General features: G+C 36.0%; 1 protein-coding gene across 1 annotated transcript; it reads right to left on the bottom strand.

Annotated features, from left to right (window-relative positions):
* Positions 1 to 306: 306 nt before the first annotated feature.
* LOC140135987 (ras-related protein Rab-22A-like) lies at positions 307 to 25,257 on the bottom strand. The gene is given in 7 exon segments (XM_072157692.1): positions 307 to 969; positions 971 to 1,031; positions 2,196 to 2,412; positions 3,172 to 3,243; positions 4,902 to 4,983; positions 7,299 to 7,378; positions 25,034 to 25,257. Coding segments are annotated over 7 exon segments (585 nt in total). The 5' UTR covers positions 25,070 to 25,257; the 3' UTR covers positions 307 to 932.
* Between the last annotated feature and the right edge of the window lie 444 nt (positions 25,258 to 25,701).

Genomic DNA, 25,701 nt, shown 5'->3' with positions numbered 1-25,701 from the left:
ACAAATAAAGGGAGCAGGGATGCATGAAATAAACAAAGTGTCCCAAGCTTTCCGCGCAAGATTGTAGGTGATATAGGCCTAATAATATCTTGGAAAAGACAACTGATTGATTGTTCACATTTCCATCGAGAGCAATATCTCGCCATCTAAATGTCAGCCTATCAATGTATCTACTGAAGAATATTGGGCTATTCCATTTAAAATCCACACTACCCCTGTGGAAGATTTAGCTAAAGTCCTTTACAGAGGGAATATGATTTTCAAATAGAACAGACAATTGGATAACTTCCATAAGAAATTACTCCAGTTGTAGAAGATATAGGTAAAGCCACAATACAGAGGGAGTATGGGTTTTAAAATTAATAACCCTGACAAATTACATTTGAAAAACATACTCCCTCTGTGATAGGTATTTTCAAAATCTTCCACAGGGGTAGTGTGGATTTCAACTGGAATAGCTCATTACAGCAGGCAGCATAGTTATGTGAAAACACTTCTTAAAGCTAAACTACCCCAAGTTGGTTTGTCCCCTGACAGCTTAAAAGTGACAACAGCAGATCAACCCTTCATTAAATTCTGTGGCTTTGATGTGTAGACTAGATCCTTCGCCTTCTACACTGCGCATGTATCGTGTTATATGTTGTAGTGACAACTGAAAAACTTTAAAGTTCGTATTGCGTCGGACTCATGAAAAAATTTTCATGCGACTTTGGTTGTGCGAATGCTTATCGATGTGCGTATGTCCTGCCATGCAGTTGTGAGAGGATCACGCTAAACGTGGTTAAAAGATCAATTTGGACACAATTATGCAGTCTCCATTCCCCAGAATTCTTGAAAATAGTTTTTAACACATAAGTTTCTCAGTGGTCAGCACAGGAAGTTGGAAGTCTATCTAGCTCTGGTCCATGTTGTCAGACTGGGACTACACACCATCAATTGCAACATCCCCTTTTCTTCTTTTCTGTTTTTTTTGTTGAAATTGATTGTATCTGATGTGTATGGTAATACAGCTTCTGGCGGCAGCTTTTGACCTGAACAAAGCAACAACAAAATATGCAATGGTGAAAATTAGTGTGATAGTGTGATAGGGGGTACTACACCCTTAGCCAATTTTTTGCTTATTTTTGTGTTTTTCTCAAAAATTATAGTGCATTGGTGACAAGTAAGATATGTATATTATAGGGGCAAGGACTACAACTACTGCACTGAAAATTCAGCAACTCAAGGCAAGTAGTTATTGATTTATTGATCAAATATTGGTTTTCCCTCATTTTTGACTGTAACTCTACAACTGTTGTCTGTGCTGAAATAAAATTTCCAGTGTAGCAGTTGTAGTCCTTGCCCCTATAATATACATATCTTACTTGCCACCAATGCGCTTATAATTTTTGGAGAAAAATGCAAAAATAGGCACAAAATTGACAGAATGTAGTACCCCCTAAAAGAAGCAGGGTATGCTTCTTCTCAATGGTATGCTTCTTTCACTTCTCAAAACTATCAAACCCCACCACTATCAAAATCAACCCAACTTAACCCCCGGTTGCACCGAGCAAAAGCTTGGAATTGTTGAGATCCTTGGGCCAAGACAAATAATTTGATATACTTTGAAGTGAGATTGGAGCATGTTACCCCTGTGTAGCCCTACAGGGCCAGTTATTTACAATGCTCAAGGGTGCCATTGTGTATCATACAGATCCTTGAATCAATATAGCTCTCAGAAATATGGAAAATACCATCAAAACATTTTGGGGCCTGTGGAGTTGATTCTATCGAGTTTAGACAAAACATGGGGTTTCAACACCTGACTATTACCACAAAGACATTTTGTTCAGAGTTCAGTGCATCGTGCAGGACGTACATGTGATCATATTCAATTGGTTGACCCAATGCGCTATGCACGACTGTGATGTGCACAAACAGTGCAAGCAGACATGCAGTTGTGATCACCAGTGTGTACAGAACTCCTATGATACTGGCTTTAATTCCAGTTGAAATCCATACACCCTCAATGGAAGACATGCCCTTAAATCTTCCACATAGGGAGTGTAAATTTCAAATGGGGTTGCCTAAATGGGCGACTCCATTTGAAATCTACACACCCTGTGTGGGAGATTAAGGTTGTGTCTTCCATAGGGAGTGTATGGATTTCAAATCAAATAGCCCAATATGACTACTTCCCCCCATAAAATACTTACTTATATCTACAAATAATTCCTTGATATTTATTGATGTTTTTGCACTAGTCTCGCAGAACACGGCTCCAATTTCCTTGGCGTACTCCGTTCCATGTTTGTTGGTTATTTCTCGTAGATCTTCCAGATCATTTTTGTTACCTGCTATTGCTACTACAATGTTCTCTGGCCCGTGCTGTTTAAGTTCTTGGACCCAGTCTTTCACTTTTTTAAATGTGATCTGTTGAAGAAAATAGCAAAAAAAAAAAAAAAAAAAAGAACACTTTAGTTTAAGACCAAATTGTTGCCAGTACACCAATTTCACCTTGAAAAAGACAACAAATTATTGAATTCAGGTCTGTTTACATACTACATAATATAAGATTTCAAGTTTTATCCGATTTTGAATGATCTTACAAGCAACAGTTATTTATTGGTATATATTTCACCTATGCATACAAAAGGAATAAATAACAACATGGTATAAAAACTGTAGTATCTGCCACATACACACAGGGCAGTGTTTAGCTTTTTAAGCATAACAATAGCACAATTGTCATCATGAATATGTGAAACAGCTCTGCACCATATCATGGACTGTGAAAAGTTGCTTCATTAAATACATAAATGGTTAAATGTAGGCATTTATTTTGCACCTTAGATCTGTAATTAAAAGTACTTTACACTTATTCTGATGGCACTAGGACATATCACACCATATTGGCCGCACCATTTTGACCGCCAACAATAACGGCACAGGTATGACTACCTAACGGTTCCATAATATACACCTGAGTGGAGTGGATCAAGCAAATTAAGTGTCTTGTCCAAGGACACAACTTATGACCCTGACGGCTCGAACCCAAAATGCAGTCATCAATCTGACGCCCTAAACCATTAAGCCAAAGATTCTCTATTCCTTCTGATTCCAGTACCGTCCAACAACAATCCAGACATGCATTCATCTGTTGATGGTACAATATCTATATGACTCACTCACCTGACTTGTTATATCATAAACTACTATGGCAGCTGCTGCTCCCCTGTAATACATTGGTGCTAAACCTCGATACTGAAACAAGAACAGAAAGGCATGGCATTTATATGGATATAAGCGCAGTATCTCCGCCATTTTTCAGCAAGAGCACAGATTTATTATGTACTAGCGGGAGACCCGCGCTTCGCGCGGGTCCCCGCTAGTTGAGTAAACGGGAGCGGTTAGTAAACGGGAGTGGTTAGTAAACATGGTAAACGGTGATGATAATCATGGTGTCTTGGTGTAGATCATCTTATTCATCCAGTATAATAGCAATGATCATGTTAGCTTGATAATCATAAATATCCAGACCTGTGATAATGTTGTTACTCATTCAATCCATCAGATTACTTTTGAAAAAGCTCGTGACAAAATGATTGATTTTAACTTTATCCCAACAAACATAAAACATAGAAGAGGTTGCTAGAAAACGTTTCAATTTCGGGTTATAATCGTAAGCAACATTAAAAGTTGCTGCAAAACATTTTAAGCGATTGCGTGTTGTTAATAGCAAGGCCTATATTCTAGCCAGGATTTAATTGCGGTATGGGCATAGAATTTCCAAAATGTGGACATTCACCCACACCCTAACATTTAACCTTTTCGGGCTATACTGAACAGTTCTGTCCCTGTTGGCTACATTTTAACATTCCCTCTGAAAAGTGCACTTTCTTGCAAATCTGTCACCCAATGAACCCCCGAAATGGCTTCAAGGCCTTTACTCACCAAGTTTTCAATTCTGAGGGGACACAACCCCTGCACGCAGCCGACACAATGGTGCTTCGTGGCCATTCAAAAAGGTGGCGGCAAAAAAACTTCGAGTGTGCCCCCCCCCCTCCGCCACTGTCTAGGCCTACGCGCGGAAGCCAACATTAAATGCGTCCATACCATGCGCGGCAATGCGCGTGAAACTATGGTGCCGTGTACGCGCAGGTGCGTGACTCGCCACTTACTGCATTTGACGCGCGTTTGCTGTCATGACCTAATCCATAAGGTTATTGACCTCAACGGCCTAGCAACCAACCATTTTTGTTGTTATTTCCATAGTGATTGAATAGTTTTGCAAAATGAGCGTCAGATGGTTTAATGGCAATATGTACCCGATCAATGTACGCAAAAATCAGAGCTGAAAGTGAAAGTATCTCGGCGCCTGCTTCTGGACAAGATTTAGCGACTTCCTTTTATTTATATAGATTTGAAGCATACCCTCTTCTTTCCTTTGTACCCACTTCTTAATCAAATGAGTCTTGTATGTCTGAAATGGTTTTGCATATTGCATGGGGAGGGGGAAGCAATTGATGTTAATATGCTGAAAGTATGCCAATATTATTTTTCCTTCATGGTTCACCTTCTCCTTTTTGAATTGGGCTATTTCATTTGCAGTCCATCCCCCTGTGGAGATTTGACCATTGAAGTCTTCAACAGGGGGAGTACAGGTTTCAAATAGAATAGACAATTGGGTAACTTCCATTAGAAATACTCACTCCAGTTGTGGAACACATAAGTAAAGCCATATACAGGGGGAGAAAATGGGTTTCAAAATAATTAACCCTATCCAATTCCATTTGAAAAACATACTCCCTCTGTGGAGGACTTTTCTTAATCTTCCACTGGGTTATGGCAGATTCAAATGGTATTGACCATTTCCACCCAAATAGTACAAACTATTCAAATTCGTAATACATTGTACACACCTTTTCTTGTCCTGCTGTGTCCCATATTTGGAATTTATATGATTTGTCGCCAACTGTAAGTGTTTTTGACATAAAAGATGCTCTGCAAATAAGAGGATGAAAATAACAAAATATACAGAAATTAATTTGACATGGTATACATAGTACATAATTTCACTTGTGGTATGTGTATTCTGTGGTGTTTTTAACAATTTAGGCCTTCAACATAAATCATAAGACCCTTTATACAATTTTAGTCCACAAGACACCAGAATTTTGAATGAGAGCACCCTCTTAAAATACATGTAGCCATATTATACATGTAATATGTCATGAGATTCCCAACTATTTAACTATTTTAACTATTTATACATTTGTAGTATTTAACTATAATGAGCTACTGTCCATTTCCATTTTCTTTTGTAACTTTTGTTGGAAACTTCTCTGCATAGGACAGCAATGACCACTGGGGCAAGCAGGGCAACATTTGAAAACCAGCTCATTCCTAACAATCACAAGTTCCCTGTTGGCAGGGGGGGCATGGGGGAAAAGTGAATTTTGGGGTGGGGGGGGCAAAATCAACACATTTTGTGTAGAATTGCAATTGAAATTTTTGTAATTTAATTTTGATTTTTCAAGGCTGACAAGGCATTAAAAGTGGGGGGGGGGGACAAACTGGGGGATAAGAAAATATTTGTGAATGCCCCCTTACTGTCGCTTCTGCATGTTCCCATATTACCTTTCCTCCATCTTTGCCAAATCATATCACTAAACTAAAAATTACCAAATTACTATTTTGTTGTTATTAATCACCACATAGTGCAGTAAATGACCAGGGCAAGTAAATATATTACTACATGTAATATTACAGGGCAAAAACTTGAAAACAAACTTATTCATAATAATCACATGTTGTTTCCATAATTATATCTCCTTCGTCTCTGCCAAGTCATTCCCACTAGCCCAACTTTACAAACAAATTCTGTCTTTGCACTTGAATGACTCTGAAAATAAACTGTTGGTACTTTGTAATCATATCCTTGGCTTGTTGAATAATTTCCTGATTTATACCAAATTGCATTGTAACATCCAGTGTCATGTGTTCTAGTATACACAGTAAAAGAATGCCTTTGTTGATATTCAATCCCTCATTGTCAATGTCAGAGTTCCTCTTGTGCTAGTTTAATCACAGATATTGGAACACATGCTACTTGCTCAAATTGAGATCATTTCAGCCTCAGGGTGCATGTACTACAATAAGAGCTAAAATGTTTGATTGGCGCAACATGAAAAAAAACAATTAGGGTAGGTAGGTTGGGATTTTTTACAAGTATATACAAGGACATTCTTTGTGATAAAAAGTTACCAATGCAACTTTTAAAGCTGTAAATTGCGTTTGATAAAAGCTTTGGCTCTTTTTTTCTTCTCTTTTTGAAATTTTGTTATTTCCTTTTTTCTTTACTTATTTATTCTTTTTGCAAAAAAAAAAAAAAAAAAGTCTAGGGTTGGGCCTAATTTTAGGCTAGGTTAGGTTACGCCAATCAAAAATTTATTTTTTAGGCCTAATCCTGAACAATTTATTTTTTAGGCCTAAGCCTGAACAATTTATTTTTTAGGCCTAAGCCTGGGCCCTTTCTTTGTTCAGCTAACTAACGATCACCAGATTTCAGGAAAGGCAAGCACCTTGTGTTTCAACTTTCACTTTTTTTTTCTTTCCTGAATCACCATTTGCTTGCTTGTATGCGTTCATCAAGCATTGTTTGTATGGTATTTCAAAATTAGGGTAGTCTTAAGGACCAGGTAATATATTCGGGGAGGGGGGGGGGTAAAATTTGTTGTGCAACAAGACTCGCATAGTAGTAGACTCTTAGTACCTGTTTCACCCCTGGTTGTAACCCAAAGGCATTGGTAGAACTTGAACTTGATGCAATTGGCTCCCCTGTCCAAAACTTTTGCTATGAGAGGAACCAAACAGAGTCTTAGCTAGGATTTTCACAAAACTGCCTGTCCAAAATCAAATTTGATCCTGAAAACATCAGCCTTACCTCTGCCCCTTCTGGGGGGTTCAGTCAGTCGAAATAGCTCTTGCTATAGCCTTGATTCACTTGTCTAGTCTTGTTTTGAGTTCACAGAACTTATTCAATCCTTATTTGGATGGGTGGCTAGCTAACAACCGGGGGCCAAACACTACCCTTTGCTCTGTAATTTACTACTTGCTGATTGGCTACAAGAAGACTATAATAAATATATATATGATTTTATTGAGCCAATCATCAACATGATAAGAAACAGTTAGTACAGCTTAAGAGGGTTGAGCTCCTTTAAAAGCTGTATTTCAATTGGTCACTCAGATGAATATATTGCAAAATTGACCAATCAAAAACACTGTAACTTAGCTCTCCTGAGGGGTTCACTTACCCTATTGTTGGTGGCACTGAATCTTGATATGTGTCACAAACAAACCTCTGTACTATACTTGATTTACCTACACCAGAATCCTGAAGAGGAAACAAAAAGAAAGAAGATAAAAATGTATCAGAATAATTTATGTAAGCAATATTGATATTACAAATTTGCAATGCATTGTGGGAAAGCTTGGTAGAGTTGAACAGTTGATCAGGAAAATTGATTTAAAATTATTCATTTTATTATTGAAATACTGCTATCATTAAAAATATTTTAAATAATTTGTGAGATTACAATAGTTTTTATTTACCATAAATTTGAGTGAACAATATTTTATACCGAAAGCACAAAAAAGTTCAAACTAAAACTTTCCAAAATCACCTCAAAATACATAATTTGAATTTGTAATGCTGATATCGATATTATTGAAACTAAAATAAACCAGTGTTGCAAAATATTCAATTCCAGGGATTTTATTTCCCTTGACCAATATCCTGGGAGCGGAGCACACAAATAAACAAGCAAAACCAAATGTAACAAATACAATGGAGGGATTAGTTATGAAACTTCATAAAAAAAATCTTTGGAAAAAATAATTGAATTCCAGGGATTAGGATTTCTCTTTTCCACATCCTGCAAAATACATACATGTAAAAATAAGGAAGCATAATTATACAAACAGAATTAGGTTTGTTCAGACGGGAGCACACCTCTGTGTGAGCATAACACGGAGGTAGTGTGAGGTCATCAGTCAATGCTAATACTTGTCCACACGGTCTCTCTTCACGGTCATCAACTCTAAGGACTCCGTATTAGCTACAGCGATCGCTTCATGATAAAGTACGCTACCACAGAGATTTTTCAGTGGTTAAGACTTTTGTGTTTAGCAAACACAATACTTGTTCAGATGGATGCCAACACTACATGTAAGCTACCTCAAAGGTAGCTTAGTGTTAGCCTAATAACACAAACTTAACTCTAAGCCTGTCTGAACAAGGCTAATGAAACTTTAATATCAGACCGTTTCCATAGTAATCTGGGAAGTGAAGATAACATTGTAGGTCCCGTGTCACAACCTGGGGTACTTTTGTGTTACATAGTAAAAAAATGAAATGGTTCAAACATTTTACCTACACATCTCATTTGAAGTGGTTCATCCTCCTGAGCATTTTGACACCTTTTTTATGGAAATCGGTTAAAAAATGAGAGAGTGCGGGCAAAAACAATCACAAAGTAGGGAGGATGTAACCCCACCTCTTTTTCCACATTTACAATCATTCTGAGCAAGTATTGGTCTTTTAAATGAACCTTTGTATTTATTTACTTGGTTTAGATGTCTGGGGTTTCATTTAGACATTTTTGTACTAGATTCAAATTTTTAATGGGGGTTTTAAATCAAATTTACGATATGAATCCCTCCCCCTAATCCTCCTCCCCCTAATCCTCAGCCACCCTTGCCACATTTCATGCCAAACGTCATAAGAAAATAATTAAAACATATTTTAAAACAGGATAAAAACATGAGTAATATAGAATAAATTAGCCTCAATTTAAGATCTAATTGAATCTTCTAAGTGAAGGAATACTCAAGAGACATTGTTTTGAAATCCAAGCTGCACATCAAAATGTAACAAAGCCACCTATTTGAGTACCCCAGTATGTGACACTGGATCTGTAACTAAACAACAGCAAAGATGAGAAAGTACCTGAACATTTTTATAAAGAATTTGTAACATTATCTGATACATTTTCTTGGAACAATATGAATAGATTTGAGATATGGGTGTCATATATCACCTTAGAATAGCCCAGACAATGAATCATGAAATCTGTATTTAGATCAACAGAGATAGGATATCAAAAGTACTTTGATTTCATCTTTGTGGTCCAATATAAGGTCATTCAAAGAGTTCACAAAATATTTTCACTAAAATGACTAGTCATTGTATTTTGAGTCTTGCCACATATTAAAGTTTGTGCTGTCCAGTTTAGCTAACTTGGTGAAGTGCTAGACACACTGACTGTCTTTGGTGAGGAGAGCGTGGCCGAGCAGTTAAGGCGTTGGACTGTGAATCCAAGGGTCCCGGGTTCGAATCTGAGTGGGTCCACATGAGCTCGGCTGTCTCTTTGTGTCGAGGCTTGAGCAAGGCACTTTACTCTACTTGCTTAGTGCTTCGTAGGGCACTTTAAGCCGTCGGTCCCTTGTACATGTATTTTCTCACATTAATGCAGTGTGCACGTTAAAGAACGTCACAGGCTATTCGAAAATAGCAGGGGATCATCCCGATACTGTTGACTGTACTTCAAAAAATAATCTAGGTTCCAGAGTAAAAATAAGTACAGCTTGCCTCTACGCAGTGTGATAAATACTCATACAAATGAGGAAGGCACTAATATGGAAGAAGAAATGTATGTATGTTGGGGTATGTGTGGCCACATTTGGACCACCCCAGACCCTATTCCAGTTTGCTCTCCTCCCTCAAGTTCAGTTTGCTCTAATCTTAAGCAAATCTTGAATCATTATCTTAACAGTACGACGGCAACTTCGTGACCTCTTTTGTTCGATAGAAAATTTTTACGGGTTGGTGAACACGGGTTACGTAACTAAATGTTGAAAATTTGGCCGGCAAACATGTTTTAGCAAAATAGCTCCAGAAATGGGAGACAAGGGTCGTTTTTTGCTTAAATTGTGCACCATGATCACGGATAAGATACCAAACACTTGTGCAAAGAACAAAAAACGAGTAAAAGTTGAATAAGTTTGAAAATAAAGAAGCTTGAACATGTCCAAAGTGGCCGGGAAAATGAGAAAAATTGCATGTCACGATCACCAAAATGGTTATATCTACAACTATGAGCAAACGCCCGGTCTTATGCTTTTCTGTAATGATAGATATTAACTAACTTGAGCTTGTATTAAATTTTCAGCGAAAATGATTGGTGGAACAATCGAGTCGTAGGTTGGAAAGTTACTCTCAAAACGGCTCGTGTCTCAATCGTGCGTGTCCCGTTAGTGACAAGTGTCACTAGCAAAATAGCAGCCGGCCTTGTCATTATATCGAATAATAATCGTCAGAATCGTCCAGTTGACTCCGTGATATTTCTTTATTCAAGTAAAATACTGCATTGACTTAAAACATATTGAAGCCAATATAAAAAGTAATATCACCTCATTTGACTGAACTTAAAAGCAGTTTTAAAAGTATTATTGTTGATCGATTCCCTGAATGAGAAATAAGATTGCAAAAGATACGAGTATATTCAAGCAGGTTGTGATGGTCTAGTGGTTGACGCCGTGGTTTGAAGTGCGAGAGGTTGAAGGTTCGAATCCTACAGAATTTCGATTTTTTTTCTCACTTGTTCAGTTAGGCCTATGGTGTAGGCCCGTCAGTATTTTGATCAATTAAAAATATTTCTATGCAACACGTTTGCAATGTTTTACATATTAAAAAAAATAAGATAGCGTCAGCCATAATTTACTTAATTTCAAACCTGATATTTTGGAATAATATTTTTAATATTTTTACACGTTCTTACACCATACCCAGACATACACATAATTGGAATCAGCGTTTAGTTGTCTAGAGTAACTTTAATTATCTTCAATAGAACACCACAAGCGGTCAAGATAAAAAAAAATGATTTCTTTCATTTTACCTCATTATTTCTGCTTCAAATGATCAGAAACCCCCCGGGAGAAACCCTTCCTGAAAGTTGTTTACTAATATCATAAATATCTTCAACAAAAAAAGAAAACCCGCTTCGAACTTCCAACCTCACGCACTTCAGGCACCGACTTAGCCACTAGACCATCACAACCTGCTAACTTATTCTCGTACCTTTTGCAATGTTATTTCTAATTCAGTGTCTCGTTCAACAATAATCGTTTATAAACTGTTTGTAAGTTCAGTCAAATGGCTTGAAATTACGTTTTATATTGACTTCGATATTTTGTATGACAGGGCAGTATTTTGTATGAATAAATAAATATCACTGTAGTCAACTGGACGATCCTGACAATTATTAATCGATTATATGGACAAGGCCGGCTGTTAATTTTGCTGCTGACACTGGTCACTTATGGTCACGCATACGATTGCGAGGGAAACCGTTTTGAAAGCAACTTTCCAACCTACGACTCGATTGTTCCACCAATCATTTTCGCTGAAAATTTAATACAAGCTCAAATTAGCTAATATCTATCATTACAGAAAAGCATACGACCGGCGTTGGCGCATAGTTGCAGATATAACCATTTTGGTGATCGTGACATGCATTTTTTCTCATTTTTAGGCTACTTGCGCACAATAAACATTCATTTTCTCCACAATAATTGGACTTTTACACGTTACTGTTTGCCTTATACTCATGTTTCATATCTTATCTATGGGCTCAATATGGAAATGAAGGGAAAAACCACTCGTGTATTCCATTTTTTGATGTTTTCTGAAAAAGTGTATTTGCCACCTGATTTACAACATTACGTTACGTAACAGCAAAGGTCACGCCGGTAAAAATTACCGGAAGTGAGCTAAGTTGCTGTCGTACTGTTAATATAGTAGAAAACAGAGAAACCAGGGGGGGTAATATAAAGGGGACCAGGAGGTAAACATTGATGCAAATGGTCAAAATGTACTAAAAAGTACACAAAAATTAGTATTTGACACTATTTTCGCCCAAGGGCTCTATAGCAGATAATGTGCGACATGCAAAAAATTTGTATTTGACACTATTTTGGCCCATGATCAGGGCACACTTGCCCCTTTTCTATTCCTTTGCCTTCCAGAATTTCTCTTTTATTTTTTGTCAGAGGGGCACTTTTTTCTTTCATTTTTTGTCAGGAAGGCACTCTGCCCCCCCCCCCTCCCCTGTCACCCCGCTGGCTACACCACTGCCTTTCCACCATTAAGCCTACACGTACAGGTGTCAGCCTGATGTTCAAATTCACGCCTTTGGCCTACTCATTAATTACAACCCATGGCAGGTCAGAGCACTATGACGTCAAAGTGATAAAGCTGACTCGTTATCTTGATCTATGACTATGAAATCTACTCTGAAATTTGTAACATGATTTGATTAATAATGATATAAAATACAGGATTATTCTTTTTGATTGGTGTGATTTATAAATAGGTAGGTTTTAACTAAATATAGCTTTTGTGGTTTCATGCTTTTTGTTTCAAGTCAAATCGCACGTCTTATCTGGAAATATCCCAAAACATTTTTAAATTATGAAAAGGTTGCTGATAAAATTGACATGAATGTTTTATGAATTTCAAACTGATTTGAAAATCAACTGCTATGAAAGTCTGGATTGTAAATATTAGATCACGTTGCCCCCTAAAAATACTGTAATTTGTTTCTAAGCCATAATATTAAATAACAGTATATTTTCAAAGTAATCAATATTTCTCAATTATTTCATAACCACCCTACCCTTATACCCGGGGACAGGGGCTCCAATGCTGGAGCTGACACATGTATGTTGGGCTGTCAAGACCCCTTTGTAAGAATTACAGTCACCCAAAGACTTCATATATTTCTCAAAGCCATGATGTTTGTGTCATCCAAACACCCCTTATTTCTCTAGAGCTAACCTAACTGTCACCCAAAGACCCCATATTTATTTTCCATGCACTGTTATCCAAAGACCCCTTATTTCTCTAGAAGTGCAACTGTCCCCCTCCCCTTATAAATAAAAATTTTGATGGCAGCCATGCAAATAATTTAAAAGCAGCACTGAATGGAAGTTGCAATAACAAATCCATTTGAAGCCATTTAAGGGGGTACTACACCCCTGGCCAATTTTGTGCCTATTTTTGCATTTTTCTCAAAAATTATAGCGCATTGGTGACAAGTAATATATTTATATTATAGGGGCAAGGACTAGAACTACTGCACTGGCAATTTTATTTCAGCACAGACAACAGTTGTGGAGTTACAATCAAAAATGAGGGAAAACCAATATTTGATCAATAAATCAATAACTACTTGCCTTGAGTTGCTGAATTTTCAGAGCAGAAGTTGTAGTCCTTGCCCCTATAATATACATATCTTACTTTTCTCTAATTCTCTATAATTTTTGAGAAAAATGCAAAATAGGCCCAAAATTGGCCAGGGTGTAGTAATACTAAAAAAATCTAGCAATCCAATACATATACTTTAGGATTTTGTTGACTGTTTTGACTCTCCCCTCAAACACTCCTTCACCGAGTTTTTTTTACATTTTTCTATCACCAAATGCCCATTCTTTTGAAAGCCCCAGCCTTTCACCAGTAGAAGTGCCCTAAAGTTTATACCAATTTGTTAACAAAACTTCACAAGTGCAGCAATGAACTTATTGTTAAAGTACTTGCTAAAAAACATACAGTACTTCAAAAGTACACTTCATGACTTCAATCTGTGTATCAATGTCTGTACAAGAACTTGGAATTGTTTACCTAAAATCAAATAATGAATAACTCCACAATTAGCTTGTTCATCCATATCATTTGTATTTATTTATTTGCGCAAATCGCCTCATGCAATGGATTTAAACATGACTCATGTCAATACAATGGAACACATCTTGCATATCCATTGTATTGCTGCAGATAGATATGTAGGTCATAATACATTTCATTTAAAAAAATTTATTTTTCCCTTTTAAAATAAAGAAGGAGATTTTTTTGTTTTTTTGTTTAATAACTTTTTAGTGTAGGTTCACAGAAATCAAACATCAATTGAGGACTTGAGGTTCTAGTAATACATGTAGAAGAATGAAAACATGCACATGTATTATGTATGATACATACATTGCAAAGTCCTTTTTAAAAGAACATTTTTTGTGATCCACAGCCTCATCCCCCACTTTTTTCAAAAAAGTTGAGATTTTTATATCACTGGAAACCTCTGGCTACATAATGTTTATGTACCAAAAATTTCTTGAAGATTAATTCGTTTAGCGAAAATATCGTCAAATTTGAATTTTGATCCTATACCGTATAGGCTACACCAGAATGAAATTACAACAGAAGCCTATGGTGCATTGTAATAAACATAATCATGCATAACTCGCAAATGCAAAATCGGCATCAACAAAAATGTTGGGATTAAGATTTTTTTGTGGATATCTACTGAAAAATGTCATAAAGATGCTAGGATCACGAAATCCTCCTTTAAGTGTTAATAGGTGCAAAGTCAAACATGTGCATGGGACCTGGTACAAAAAATATGCGATGGACAGTTAATTTGTTTAAAAAGGAAATCTGCAAAATATATCTGTTTTGACTATTCATATTGCAACAATTACCAGAACACAATAAAATTGAAATTTAATTGTAATTGTTAAGCTTTATGTCCTTCCAAAATTGAATACAATTAAAATTTTGCATAATATTATGCCAAAAATTAATCTTTTTGTTATCATAGACCTATTGTACAATGTCAAAAATATTAACATTGCTTCACAGTAATCATACTAGTATAACAATGCCATTTGTACCTTGTACCCTATCAAAATTCTAAAAGATGCACTGTGTTTCAGAGAAACTGCTGATGCATATTAGGCAAAAAAAGTGTATGCTTGCCCTATACCAAACAACCCAAAATTGGTCAAAATCAGGGTCAGCCCTTTGAATTTATTTTTTAGTATTTAGTTTATAATTTAAAAGGTTTTTTATTACTTTTTCTGTGTGTAAATTTTTTTTCAAAGCTATATTTGGCCAACAACATTTTAGAGAAGAAAATCAAAAACCATTATTATTTTTTTCTGGCCCTGCAATATCACCAAAAGCTTGAAAATTTGCAAAAATAAATTTTGGCCCCAAATGACTGATTTTACAGGATTTTAGCAAAAAGTAAAAAAAATCCCCAAAATGCTAAATCTGAATTGGTCGGGCCCGTAAAACAGATTTTTTTCATGGCCTAAATGATTTATTATTTAAACCTCATGAATATACGCAAGTCGAACTTGTAAGCTTTTTTTATTTTGTTCCAAAATTCATGTTTTTATCGCTATATTTTTTTTTTTTGATGTAAAACTCAAAGCTTCCTTTTCATATGGGTGTCTATCGCGCTATGGTGGGATTCATTACATTTTACAATTAGCCAGTGCAGTACATGCAAAAATGTGACTGTATTTAATTGTTACAGCCTGTATCCAAGCTTGTCCACAAGCAGTATGCATATGTATACATACAACAAACTTTTTATCTCCCATGTGTACTTGATTATATTCCAAAAATAACTCGCACATCATCTTTCATGTTTTAAACACATTGATAAACTTTATATGTCAAAGCACTTCCTCTTTTTTTATCACTTCATAGAAAGCTAATGTTTATCTGTTAACATAATTGTGTTGCCCATTTACCATGTTTTACTTCTCTTTTCTCAAAATTGTAAAAAAGGACTTCTCTACCCAAGGATATATACTATATTTCCATTTTCTTGAAAAAGTTACAAAGTGTAAATTGTGACACATCTTGGCAGAAACTCAATTGCAAAGTATTTTCAAACACACAACCCCCTCAAATTAAGTGCACAATTGATATAAAGGCTGGGGTATCACACATATCATAATTGACATAAAGGCTGGGGTGTCACACACATCATTGATATAAAGGCTGGGGTGTCACACACATCATAATTGATATAAAGGCTGGGGTGTCACCCGTTGGGGGCACTTCAATATGAAATTATGGATATAGGTGTATGTAGGGCTGTCACTTTCGCAGTGAGGGGCATTTGGTGAGAGCAAAATGTAAAAATATGCGGTCAATGGGTGAGAGCATGATTTTTGGCATTCGGTGAGAGCAAAATGAAAAAAATATGGGGTCATTGGGTAAGAACATGACATTTTTTTTTAAATGAAACCTAAAATTTAAAAAAAAAGCAAAAATCAAATTTCTAGTTCTAAATGGCTTAAAATTTCTTTGTTTTTCCAAAATAAGTAACAAAATCAGTGATAAATGAAAGTTGCTGTTCAAATTGAAAAATAAGGGTCTTTGGGTGACAGATCAAATGGAAAAATAAGGGGTCTTCGGGAGACAGAGCATGTGTTCGTAAACTGTTGGTCTTTGGGTGACAGCGACGCTGAAAAGGGGGTCTTAACGCCCTACATACGCGTCACCTCCGAAGTGGGAGTGCCCCCTCCCAGGGTGTCACACACATGGGGTCATACATACCTCAACTTGAGGTTTGTGTGACACCCACAGCCTTCATATCAATTAATTTTAGAGGTTTTTTTATATATGTGAAAATATGTAGAAATGAAAATATTTAGATACAAATTACTGACTGAGAAAGCATAGTAGGGGAGTTGACATACAGTGAGATATGCTATGTACCATAAAAGTGACATACAGGATATATCTTGTTGACTCATTCACTAGCAATACCAGTATTGCCAGGGAGTGCCTAATCAGCATGATTGGGCTCCTTTTGAATTGAGAGATATCCCTCATAAAGTACTCCCTGTTCCAATAAAAGATAATGAGAAAGCTTTATTCAAGTATAATGTATCACCAATCATCACTAATCTATTGCACTCCTTAGTCCTTACCCTACATAAGTGACCACCAAGTGCCAACTGGCAATGCATACAAGTCTTAGGCCTATAGTTATATGGTTCCTTTCACTAAAATTGGTGATTTCCAAGTTTACTTCCAATTTCCAGTTTGCACAAAAAATTGATGGCATCCTATTTTAAAGCAAAACGTATCTTTCCAGGAGCGTAGCAACTAGCAAGCAGGTGGACAGGGTGGCCAAAGTCCATCTGCACCACGGGTTCAGGGCCCCGAGCAACTATATGGGTTAGGGATAGGGCTGATAAAGGAGATTTTAACTGGGCTCCGCCGCCCCGCACTGCTCCTTGTCCATGGGCCCAGTAAGGCTCTTGCTATCCCTGAATCTTCGGCGGTGTTTTTCTAGTATTTGAATGCTACACTCTGGGCTGGCATGATGTTGGCAACCCTACCATACAATGTACATGTACTACAATGGCCATATTCCAAACATACTAGAGCCTCACTTCAAATACAGAACCTTACTCATAGCATGCTCATGGGATGTTCCCACACAGTACAGATCAGACACCACACACTATGTAGGCCTATATATCAAAAGTGTTATTTTAGGATGCCTTTGTACTCCAGACTTTTCTCTCACCTTTTGTAGAATACTAGTCACTTTGCAAGGCTAATTATAACTTTCTGTGAAAATGGGATATCCCCACATTGCAGACACCACGCATTATTACAAAATGTACATCATTCAAAAAAAGATTCAGAGAATAAATAATGATCAACACTTTTATTAAAATCTTCCTTACTTCCACACCCCAAAGTAACAGACATGAAGCCACCTACGGCTACCGCTACATTGTAGTACCAAGTCAGAAAATCAACCAACATTGTTCATTTCCAACCATTTTTAAAAGAAATATAATTATAATTCATGACTAGAATTAGAAAAGACCTACATTTTTATCTAAATTAGGGCAACAAATCATTCTGGTTTTTTTTTGGTTTTTTTAGGAATGACGAATTTGGGCATTTATTTGGAAAAATACATCAAGTAATAAGAAACATTGCTTATTTTGTGGTTAATTTAGCTTCTTTTTTGAAAATTAAGCCTGTTACTCAATGGGTGACATTGAATTTCATTTGGGGGGGGTGAAGTTATGACTGAAATAATTTATAAATTGTCATGTTTTGATCAGATATGGATTTGATTTTAGCACATTTCAGGGTTGATGATTTTTTTTTTTGTAATCGTTTTTTTTTTTAATTCCAAGAACTGCTATACCCCATAATAAATTCAAAAAAGACCAGTGGAATGCTAGACATATATGCGCAATACTATCAGGTATTTACAAAAATTCAAAACATGTTTTTACATGTGAAAATTTCAAAGAAAAAATTGGGCAAAAATCATGGGGAAAAACCTGTTGAATTCTGCACCTTGAAGATGAATTTTTACCATAGATAAAGTGACATCATAGAGGTATTTTAATTGTATCCAAAAATTTTTGAAACATCAGGAATGAAGTAAAACAGTAAATTTAAGAAAGAAATTAACTTACAATTGATCAAAAATGGTAAAAAATGAAAAAAGTTGATTTAAATCAGTGATTTCAAAAAAAATCAAGTGATTTAAAATCACAATTTAAATCAAGGATTTAAATCAGCGTGATTTAAATCAAACAACCCTGGCACATTTGAAATATACACCCTGAAAAACCCCAGAGTAGAGAGTTTGAATGTTCTAGGGGGAGTGTAGTTTGGGAGAAATTGCCCCCCAAAGTTTTGGCCTTTCACGCAACGACAAGCTTTTCATGCTGACACCCCATAAATTTCAAATTGATGCTGTGTGAAAACGAAACAAGAGTTAGAGGCTCAAATTTTCAGGTTTTTCATTTCTCATTGATATCTATGATCTATCCATACCCAAACTAAGAAAAAAATCCACGAGGTATGGTGTACACCCCTGTGTGAGTTGGCATGGAATGACCCAGCACTAATTTTTACAGATTAAAAAAAGTCTACGATTCTGTTACCAGGTCAAAGGTCAAAAAGATCGAGACCTGATATAGTCACTCACTTGCTGATGAAAGATGGAGTAACATCTGAAAATTCCAAGTTAGGAATTAATTCCTTGTGCTTGGATCAAAAGTGTACAAATTCAAAATAAAAATATTGTCCTTTTTTGCCAAATGAAACATATACCAAACTTGAATGCATAATTTCTGTTGCATTCAGAATACATTTGACCCCTTTTATTAATCAACATGACTTTTGAAGAAAAATTATGTTCTGTTTTCGCGAAAACGGACAGTTTCCGCCTAATTAATGTACAGGATTCAATGTAAATTTGAAACTTTAAATGCATTTTTCTTGTTTTCAACTATTATTAGAGCAATTTACATTGCACATCATTGGAATAGAGTTTTTGGAATATTTTGTATCAGAATATGTTCCAAACATGATTGTGAACATCTTGGAGTCAATAAATGACTCTTTCAATAAAAGGGTGCGTAAAAAGTATGTAAAATTAATAAATTATTTTTTTGAATTTTTAAGGACAACTTGTTAACACTTCAACCTACATAATTTTGAATGGAAATTTTGAATTTGTCAGCAAATTTCACCCCAGAAAATGTATACTTTAGCATATAGTAGGGTGACTAATAAGCGTGCTATAGGCCTATGGCAAAATGCTGTTTCTTCACATTCGATATTAGAAAACAATAGAAAACATAAGGAATTACAAGTGCATTCCATGCAAATCAGCGTACCACTTTACAAGAAGTGATGTTTTAATGTTACAGAACAATACTCTGATGTGTTAGTCACAATTAAATACAGGGTGAGTCAAAAAAAGTGCAATAGAGCAAAGAATCGATAATTACGTAAGAATTACTTTGAACTTTCCAATTATTGAAAGTTTCTATAAATGCCACACCCAATAGGCACCTTCTGTGAAAAACTGAAGTCAATCACATCTACCGTTTAATTTTTATGAGTCCTTTTGCTACGATACCCAGTTTCATTATTTGTCCACGAGGTACCATGTATTTTGAATGAGAGCAGTCAGAGCACACAATGCACGATAAAGGCACCAGCTCTGAAACTGACTTTAATTTAAATAAGGTTGATATTTGCGTTATTTTCATTTCTTTTTTCTATTCAAACAAACTTTTTAACATTACTTTAAGTCCTTCATACCTCACTCGACTCCAACTCCAGTTTTTTTAATCCCAGTATGTCCAACTTACTGGATATTTTATAATTCGCTCCACTTCAATTTACGCGCATTTCATTTCGACATTTGAAAAAATCCGCCTGCAAATTTGTATGTTTTTGATAGAGAATAAACATCTTTAAGGGGGTACTACACCCCTGCCCAATTTTGTGCCTATTTTTGCATTTTTCTCAAAACTTATAGCGCATTGGTAACAAGTCAGATATGTATATTATAGGGGCAAGGACTACAACTACTGCATTGGAAATTTTATTTCAGCACAGACAACAGTTGTGGAGTTACAGTCAAAAATGAGGGAAAACCAATATTTGATCAATAAATCAATAACTACTTGCCTTGAGTTGCTGAATTTTCAGTGCAGTAGTTGTAGTCCTTGCCCCTATAATATACATATCTTACTTACCGCCAATGCGTTATATTTTTTGAGAAAAATGCAAAAATAGGCACAAAATTGGTCAGGGGTGTAGTACCCCCTTAAAGTAAAGATAAAATGAAAATAACAACAAATAATGTTTCTTTTCCTTAAACAAGACCAAGGACAATAACAATTTGGGTGCTTCATTTTATTTCAATGCCAATGAGGTTAAGAAAATAGCAGTTGTTCCAAATCTACCTTACACATAGTGGGCTGACTTTCAAATTTTAGATGTTTCTTGGACAAACATTAAAATTGGGTATCGCTATAAAATGTGTCATAAAAACAAAACGGTAAATGCTAATTCCTTGGTTTTTTCACACAAGGTCACTAATGAATATATCATTCATAAAATGTTTTAAAACCTGTAAGGTTCAAATCGGTTCTCAAATAAAAATGGATTATTTTCTCTATTGCACTTTTTTTGACTCACCCTGTACTTAAAACAGCCCCATATTATGTACTGTTTTAAAAGATATTCATTGCAAAACATATCTGGGTATGACAAAAAATAACATTCCCAGTAATGGCTTAACTGTGTAATCCCCATAGGAGAATACAAAATTTTGAAATTGGGACACCAGAAACTTCGAGATGTAGTCTAAAAAGTGCTTTATCCTTTATACATAAGTCATCATGCAGTGATAGTTAGATTTCATAAAATAAAATCGCCTTTGTGTAAAATGGATCGATGTGGTGAAAAATGATGTTGACAACACATTACTTGCTCTTTTGTACAGTAAGTCATTGTTAGGCATTGTCAATGATGGCCGCAGAAAAATGAAAATTTTAAAAAACAGACATTTGCCCATAACTTTGTTGATATTTGAGCTACAGACATGGTTGACCCCTCACTTTTTAAGTTAAATGATCACCTTTTAAAAAAAAAAAATTTCATGTGAAAAAAACTACTTGAAAATTTTGTGATCATGTCTAATTAAGGTGGTACGTACTACACCCCTTGATAAATTTGTGACTATTTTTGCATTTTTCTCAAAAAATAATAACACACTGTAACAAAAGTTATGTAATATACATGTACATGTAGGGGCAAGGAATCCAGTTACTACACTGAAATTTCAGTGACTCAAGTCAAGCAGTATGTTATTTATGATATTGATAAGAAAGGTATTGGTAGAATGCACCTCATATCTTTTTAAGGCAGCTGTGTACTCTAGACATTGTTTCTTTCGCAAAATTGAGTTTTTTTGATATGTTTGTACTTTGTTATGTTTTTTATATGAAAATCCAGATTTGTAAACTCCAACTGCAATTTTAAAAGGATTTTATTCCACTTGTGTTTGAAATTGAAAAGGAAAGAAAATCTTTGTTGTACCAGCAGGGTACACGCATAACTCGCATCGCGTTCATGTATCGCGCAATTTGTTAACGCACAAATCGCTACGCACGCTGCCGCTTATCTGCATGCGCGGCGCATCTTATGGAAACACCACGGAAGCACAAAAACCTAGTGGTCAAATGGCTCCGTTTTTAGCTGATAAAATGTGGGTTTTTCAAGTTCTTTCCCCGATTTAAATATCAAGTTATGAATGGATTTAGCTCAAACTTCTCAAGGGCCGTGGATTTACCCGATGTTTATGTAATGTAAGGTAGAAAAATAAAATCTTCCGCATTCTCCTGCGAGATTCGATGAAAGTGCAAAATGTGACCACTTTAATTAAACTCCAACTGCAATTTTAAAAGGATTTTATTCCACTTGTGTTTGAAATTGAAAAGGAAAGAAAATCTTTGTTGTACCAGCAGGGTACACGCTTGCAAGCAACAACGCATCGCGTTGCGTGCATCGCGCAATTTGTTAACGCACAAATCGCTACGCATACGCGCGCTTATCTGCATGCGCAGCGCATCTTATAGAAACACCACGGAAGCACAAAAACCTAGTGGTCAAATGGCTCCGTTTTAGCTGATAAAATGTGGGTTTTTTCAAGTTCTTTCCCCGATTTAAATATCAAGTTATGAATGGATTTCGCTCAAACTTCTCAAGGGGCCGTGGATTTACCCGATGTTTATGTAATGTAAGGTAGAAAAATAAAATCTTCCGCATTCTCCTGCGAGATTCGATGAAAGTGCAAAATGTGACCACTTTAAACTTCAACGGCCATTATTTCAATGTTCATTTTCTCGGTAAAATGACGATTTAGGTACACGATAACTCAATAAATACACTTTAACACTGATAAAATGTGGGTTTTTTCAAGTTCTTTCCCCCGATTTAAATATCAAGTTATGAATGGATTTCGCTCAAACTTCTCAAGGGGCCGTGGATTTACCCGATGTTTATGTAATGTAAGGTAGAAAAATAAAATCTTCCGCATTCTCCTGCGAGATTCGATGAAAGTGCAAAATGTGACCACTTTAAACTTCAACGGCCATTATTTCAATGTTCATTTTCTCGGTAAAATGACGATTTAGGTACACGATAACTCAATAAATACAGCATCTATAGGTAAGCAAATATGATCATCGTAAAAGCATGATTGACTCAAGAAACGGTTTTCTCATTTTTTTATATTTTGGTCTATTTCCGATTTGTGCAAATAGGCGTTTGTGAATTTTAAAAAGTTCAATTTGATGCCTTATATGGTCAATATCTCAAAAAATAAGGCCAATATCAAAAGAATAAAAAAACCGTTTTTGGAATGGAGCCTCAAGATTGAGCTAAAAACAAAATAAAATACTTTGGAAAGAGTGTTTTTTTGTTATGATGTACCTACATGTAACAAATATTGCCCAAAACTCGCTTTTTTTGTGATTTTCTTCATAATTGTTGTTTTTACCCCAAATCTGTATAAATTAAGATTTATTGATGTCTTGCCTTCATAAAAATTTCTACTTTTATATGTCTTGCGCGAATAATTACAAAGTTATTGCACTTTTACTACATGCATGTCTGAGAGTACACAGCCTCCTTAAAACATGTGTATACATGATTATGAACCACTCAAAATTGTTGGTAAGTTTTTGGCCTGTAATGCAAAATGGACCACCTTATGACATGTGACCATTTATGATATCAACTAATATTTTTTTTTATTTATTGTTCTTACAAAAAATGTAAATATGAGAGCAAATTAAAGCATTGATTTGATTAAAAGAACTTGGCCAAAATTTAGTACTTGGCTTAGTGCACCCTTGTTCCCAGAATGTTTTGAAAAATAGGGGATGGGCTTATAGCCGAAGGTGGGCTTATACACGGGTGGTTACGGTATAGCGCTCTCTATTATTTTGGACCTATATTTTATGCAGAGTAAAACGGATCGAAATCGAAAGGTAGGCCTATGGGAGTAAAACGGATCAAATTCACCGATTCATTCCTTCCCTACCCAGAATGTTGAAACTGGCTACCAGCTACCACTATTCGCCTGTTTTCTATGATTTCTCCAGAAATATGTTGATTTGGATCATCAAATTTCAGGATGGTATTGGTAATGAGAAAAATATAATCTTTTTATAAATACGGTAGGCCTACCGTACCAAAAACTTATCAACAAGGAGAAAAATTGGGGGTTGAATTGATATTAAAATGAGGGAAATTATGGGGTGAAAAACAAGAACAAAACAACTCGGAAAAAAAAAAAAAAAAAAAATTTAAAAAAATCGAATTTGAAACGTAGACCTGTCTTAACATGAAAAGATGATCAGATGAGTGGAAAGTGGCAGAGAATTTGAAAAATGAGGGAATTTTTTAGGCATGGGACCGTTAAATGCATGTATCGTTAAACGCCTGGTTAAACGCACACACATAAAAGTTTATCCGCACAGAATGCAATGACTAGTCTAGATGGGCTCATTGGGCTGAAACCAACTTGACACAGCGAACCCAGGAGTTTTGTTCGGGTCCATTGAATTTGCGTGGCTAATTGTGAAATGTACAAAATGAATTCCCACCGCCGCACCAGCACCGACACCATAGCGCTACATGTATCTACATACATTGTACATGTTGTACATGTATGTCATGGCCCCATGGTTATTTTTTATAATTTGATAACTATAATATTTACAGTAATTTCATGGCCAAACTGGAACACTATAAACGCTAGTGGCTCCGCGTTAAACATGCGCGAATATAACGCGGTACAGAAGAAAGCATACACGCGCCTTACATTGCGTACACGCTTAGTACGCTACATGGACGCAACGCGCATACAATACATGTTCCAGTTTGGCCAAGAAATTACTGTAAATATTATAGGCAATTGTAACTGTATATCATAATGCAAACACGCAAACAGTCAGAAACACTATTTATTTTTCAAAAAACGTGTTTTTCATGTTTGATGCCAATGACGGAATCAACTGAACAAAAACTTAGTATTTTATAAATAAATTTTGGGAATCATAATTCATATAAATAGTTATAAGCTTAACTTCTAAAAATGTCATAAAAAGAGGATGCTAGAATCGCAAAATACTTCTTTTAAAATGAACAACAACATCATGAAGAAGACAACTGAAAACAAAATGTTTAGAAGTTAGAATCGATGTACATTGTGATTGTATTGTTTTGTTGAACTCAGCTCATGAACTTGAAGTTGAATGAAGTTGAACGAAAAAGTTTTCTTACCCCAAGTAAACACAGTTTGATCTCTCGCATAGCCATGACAAGCCGTTGTATAATCTCATCACCTCAACTGCAACATAATCCTTTTGCCTTTACAGACACCTAAATCAAAATGATCTATTATGCACGGAAAGTAGGCAAGTTTTAAAGGAAAATTGGGGCCGGAATTGCTCTGTTCGGCGAATACAAGTCATCAGGAGGGTCAAAGGTTAATTGCCTGAAGTTCAGAAAAGTGTTGCCAATATGATTATTCCCTGGTGTTGCCCAGTTGAAAAGTAAAGGCTGTGATAAACTTGGGGATCGTGAGTTAAAAATCACTACTGGCACATCTACAATTTGGTTCACCTCAAGTTTGGTAGTGACGTATGTGCGTATTTTGCTTGCCACAGTATCAAATCGCGCGGGTAAAGTAAAACACGCCGAGTGTACACGCACACGTACAGAGGTGGCTTGCTGGCACGATTGAGTCGCAACCACGAAAAAGCATTGCATGACGGTTGTCTGCCGAACTTGAGGCGAACTAAATTATAGAACAGCTAGGGGCTGTGCAATAATTACGAGCCGGGAGGGTAAAATTGGGGGGGCAAGAAATTTTTGGCGAGCTGAAAGGGGGGGGAAGCAATTTTTGGCCATCCGAGAGGGGGGCAAGTGATTTTGGCACACATCATGGG

This window comes from Amphiura filiformis, chromosome 16 (genome assembly GCF_039555335.1).
Source record: "Amphiura filiformis chromosome 16, Afil_fr2py, whole genome shotgun sequence".
Lineage (NCBI taxonomy): Eukaryota > Metazoa > Echinodermata > Ophiuroidea > Amphilepidida > Amphiuridae > Amphiura > Amphiura filiformis.
This window is presented reverse-complemented; position numbering and strand designations above follow the sequence as displayed.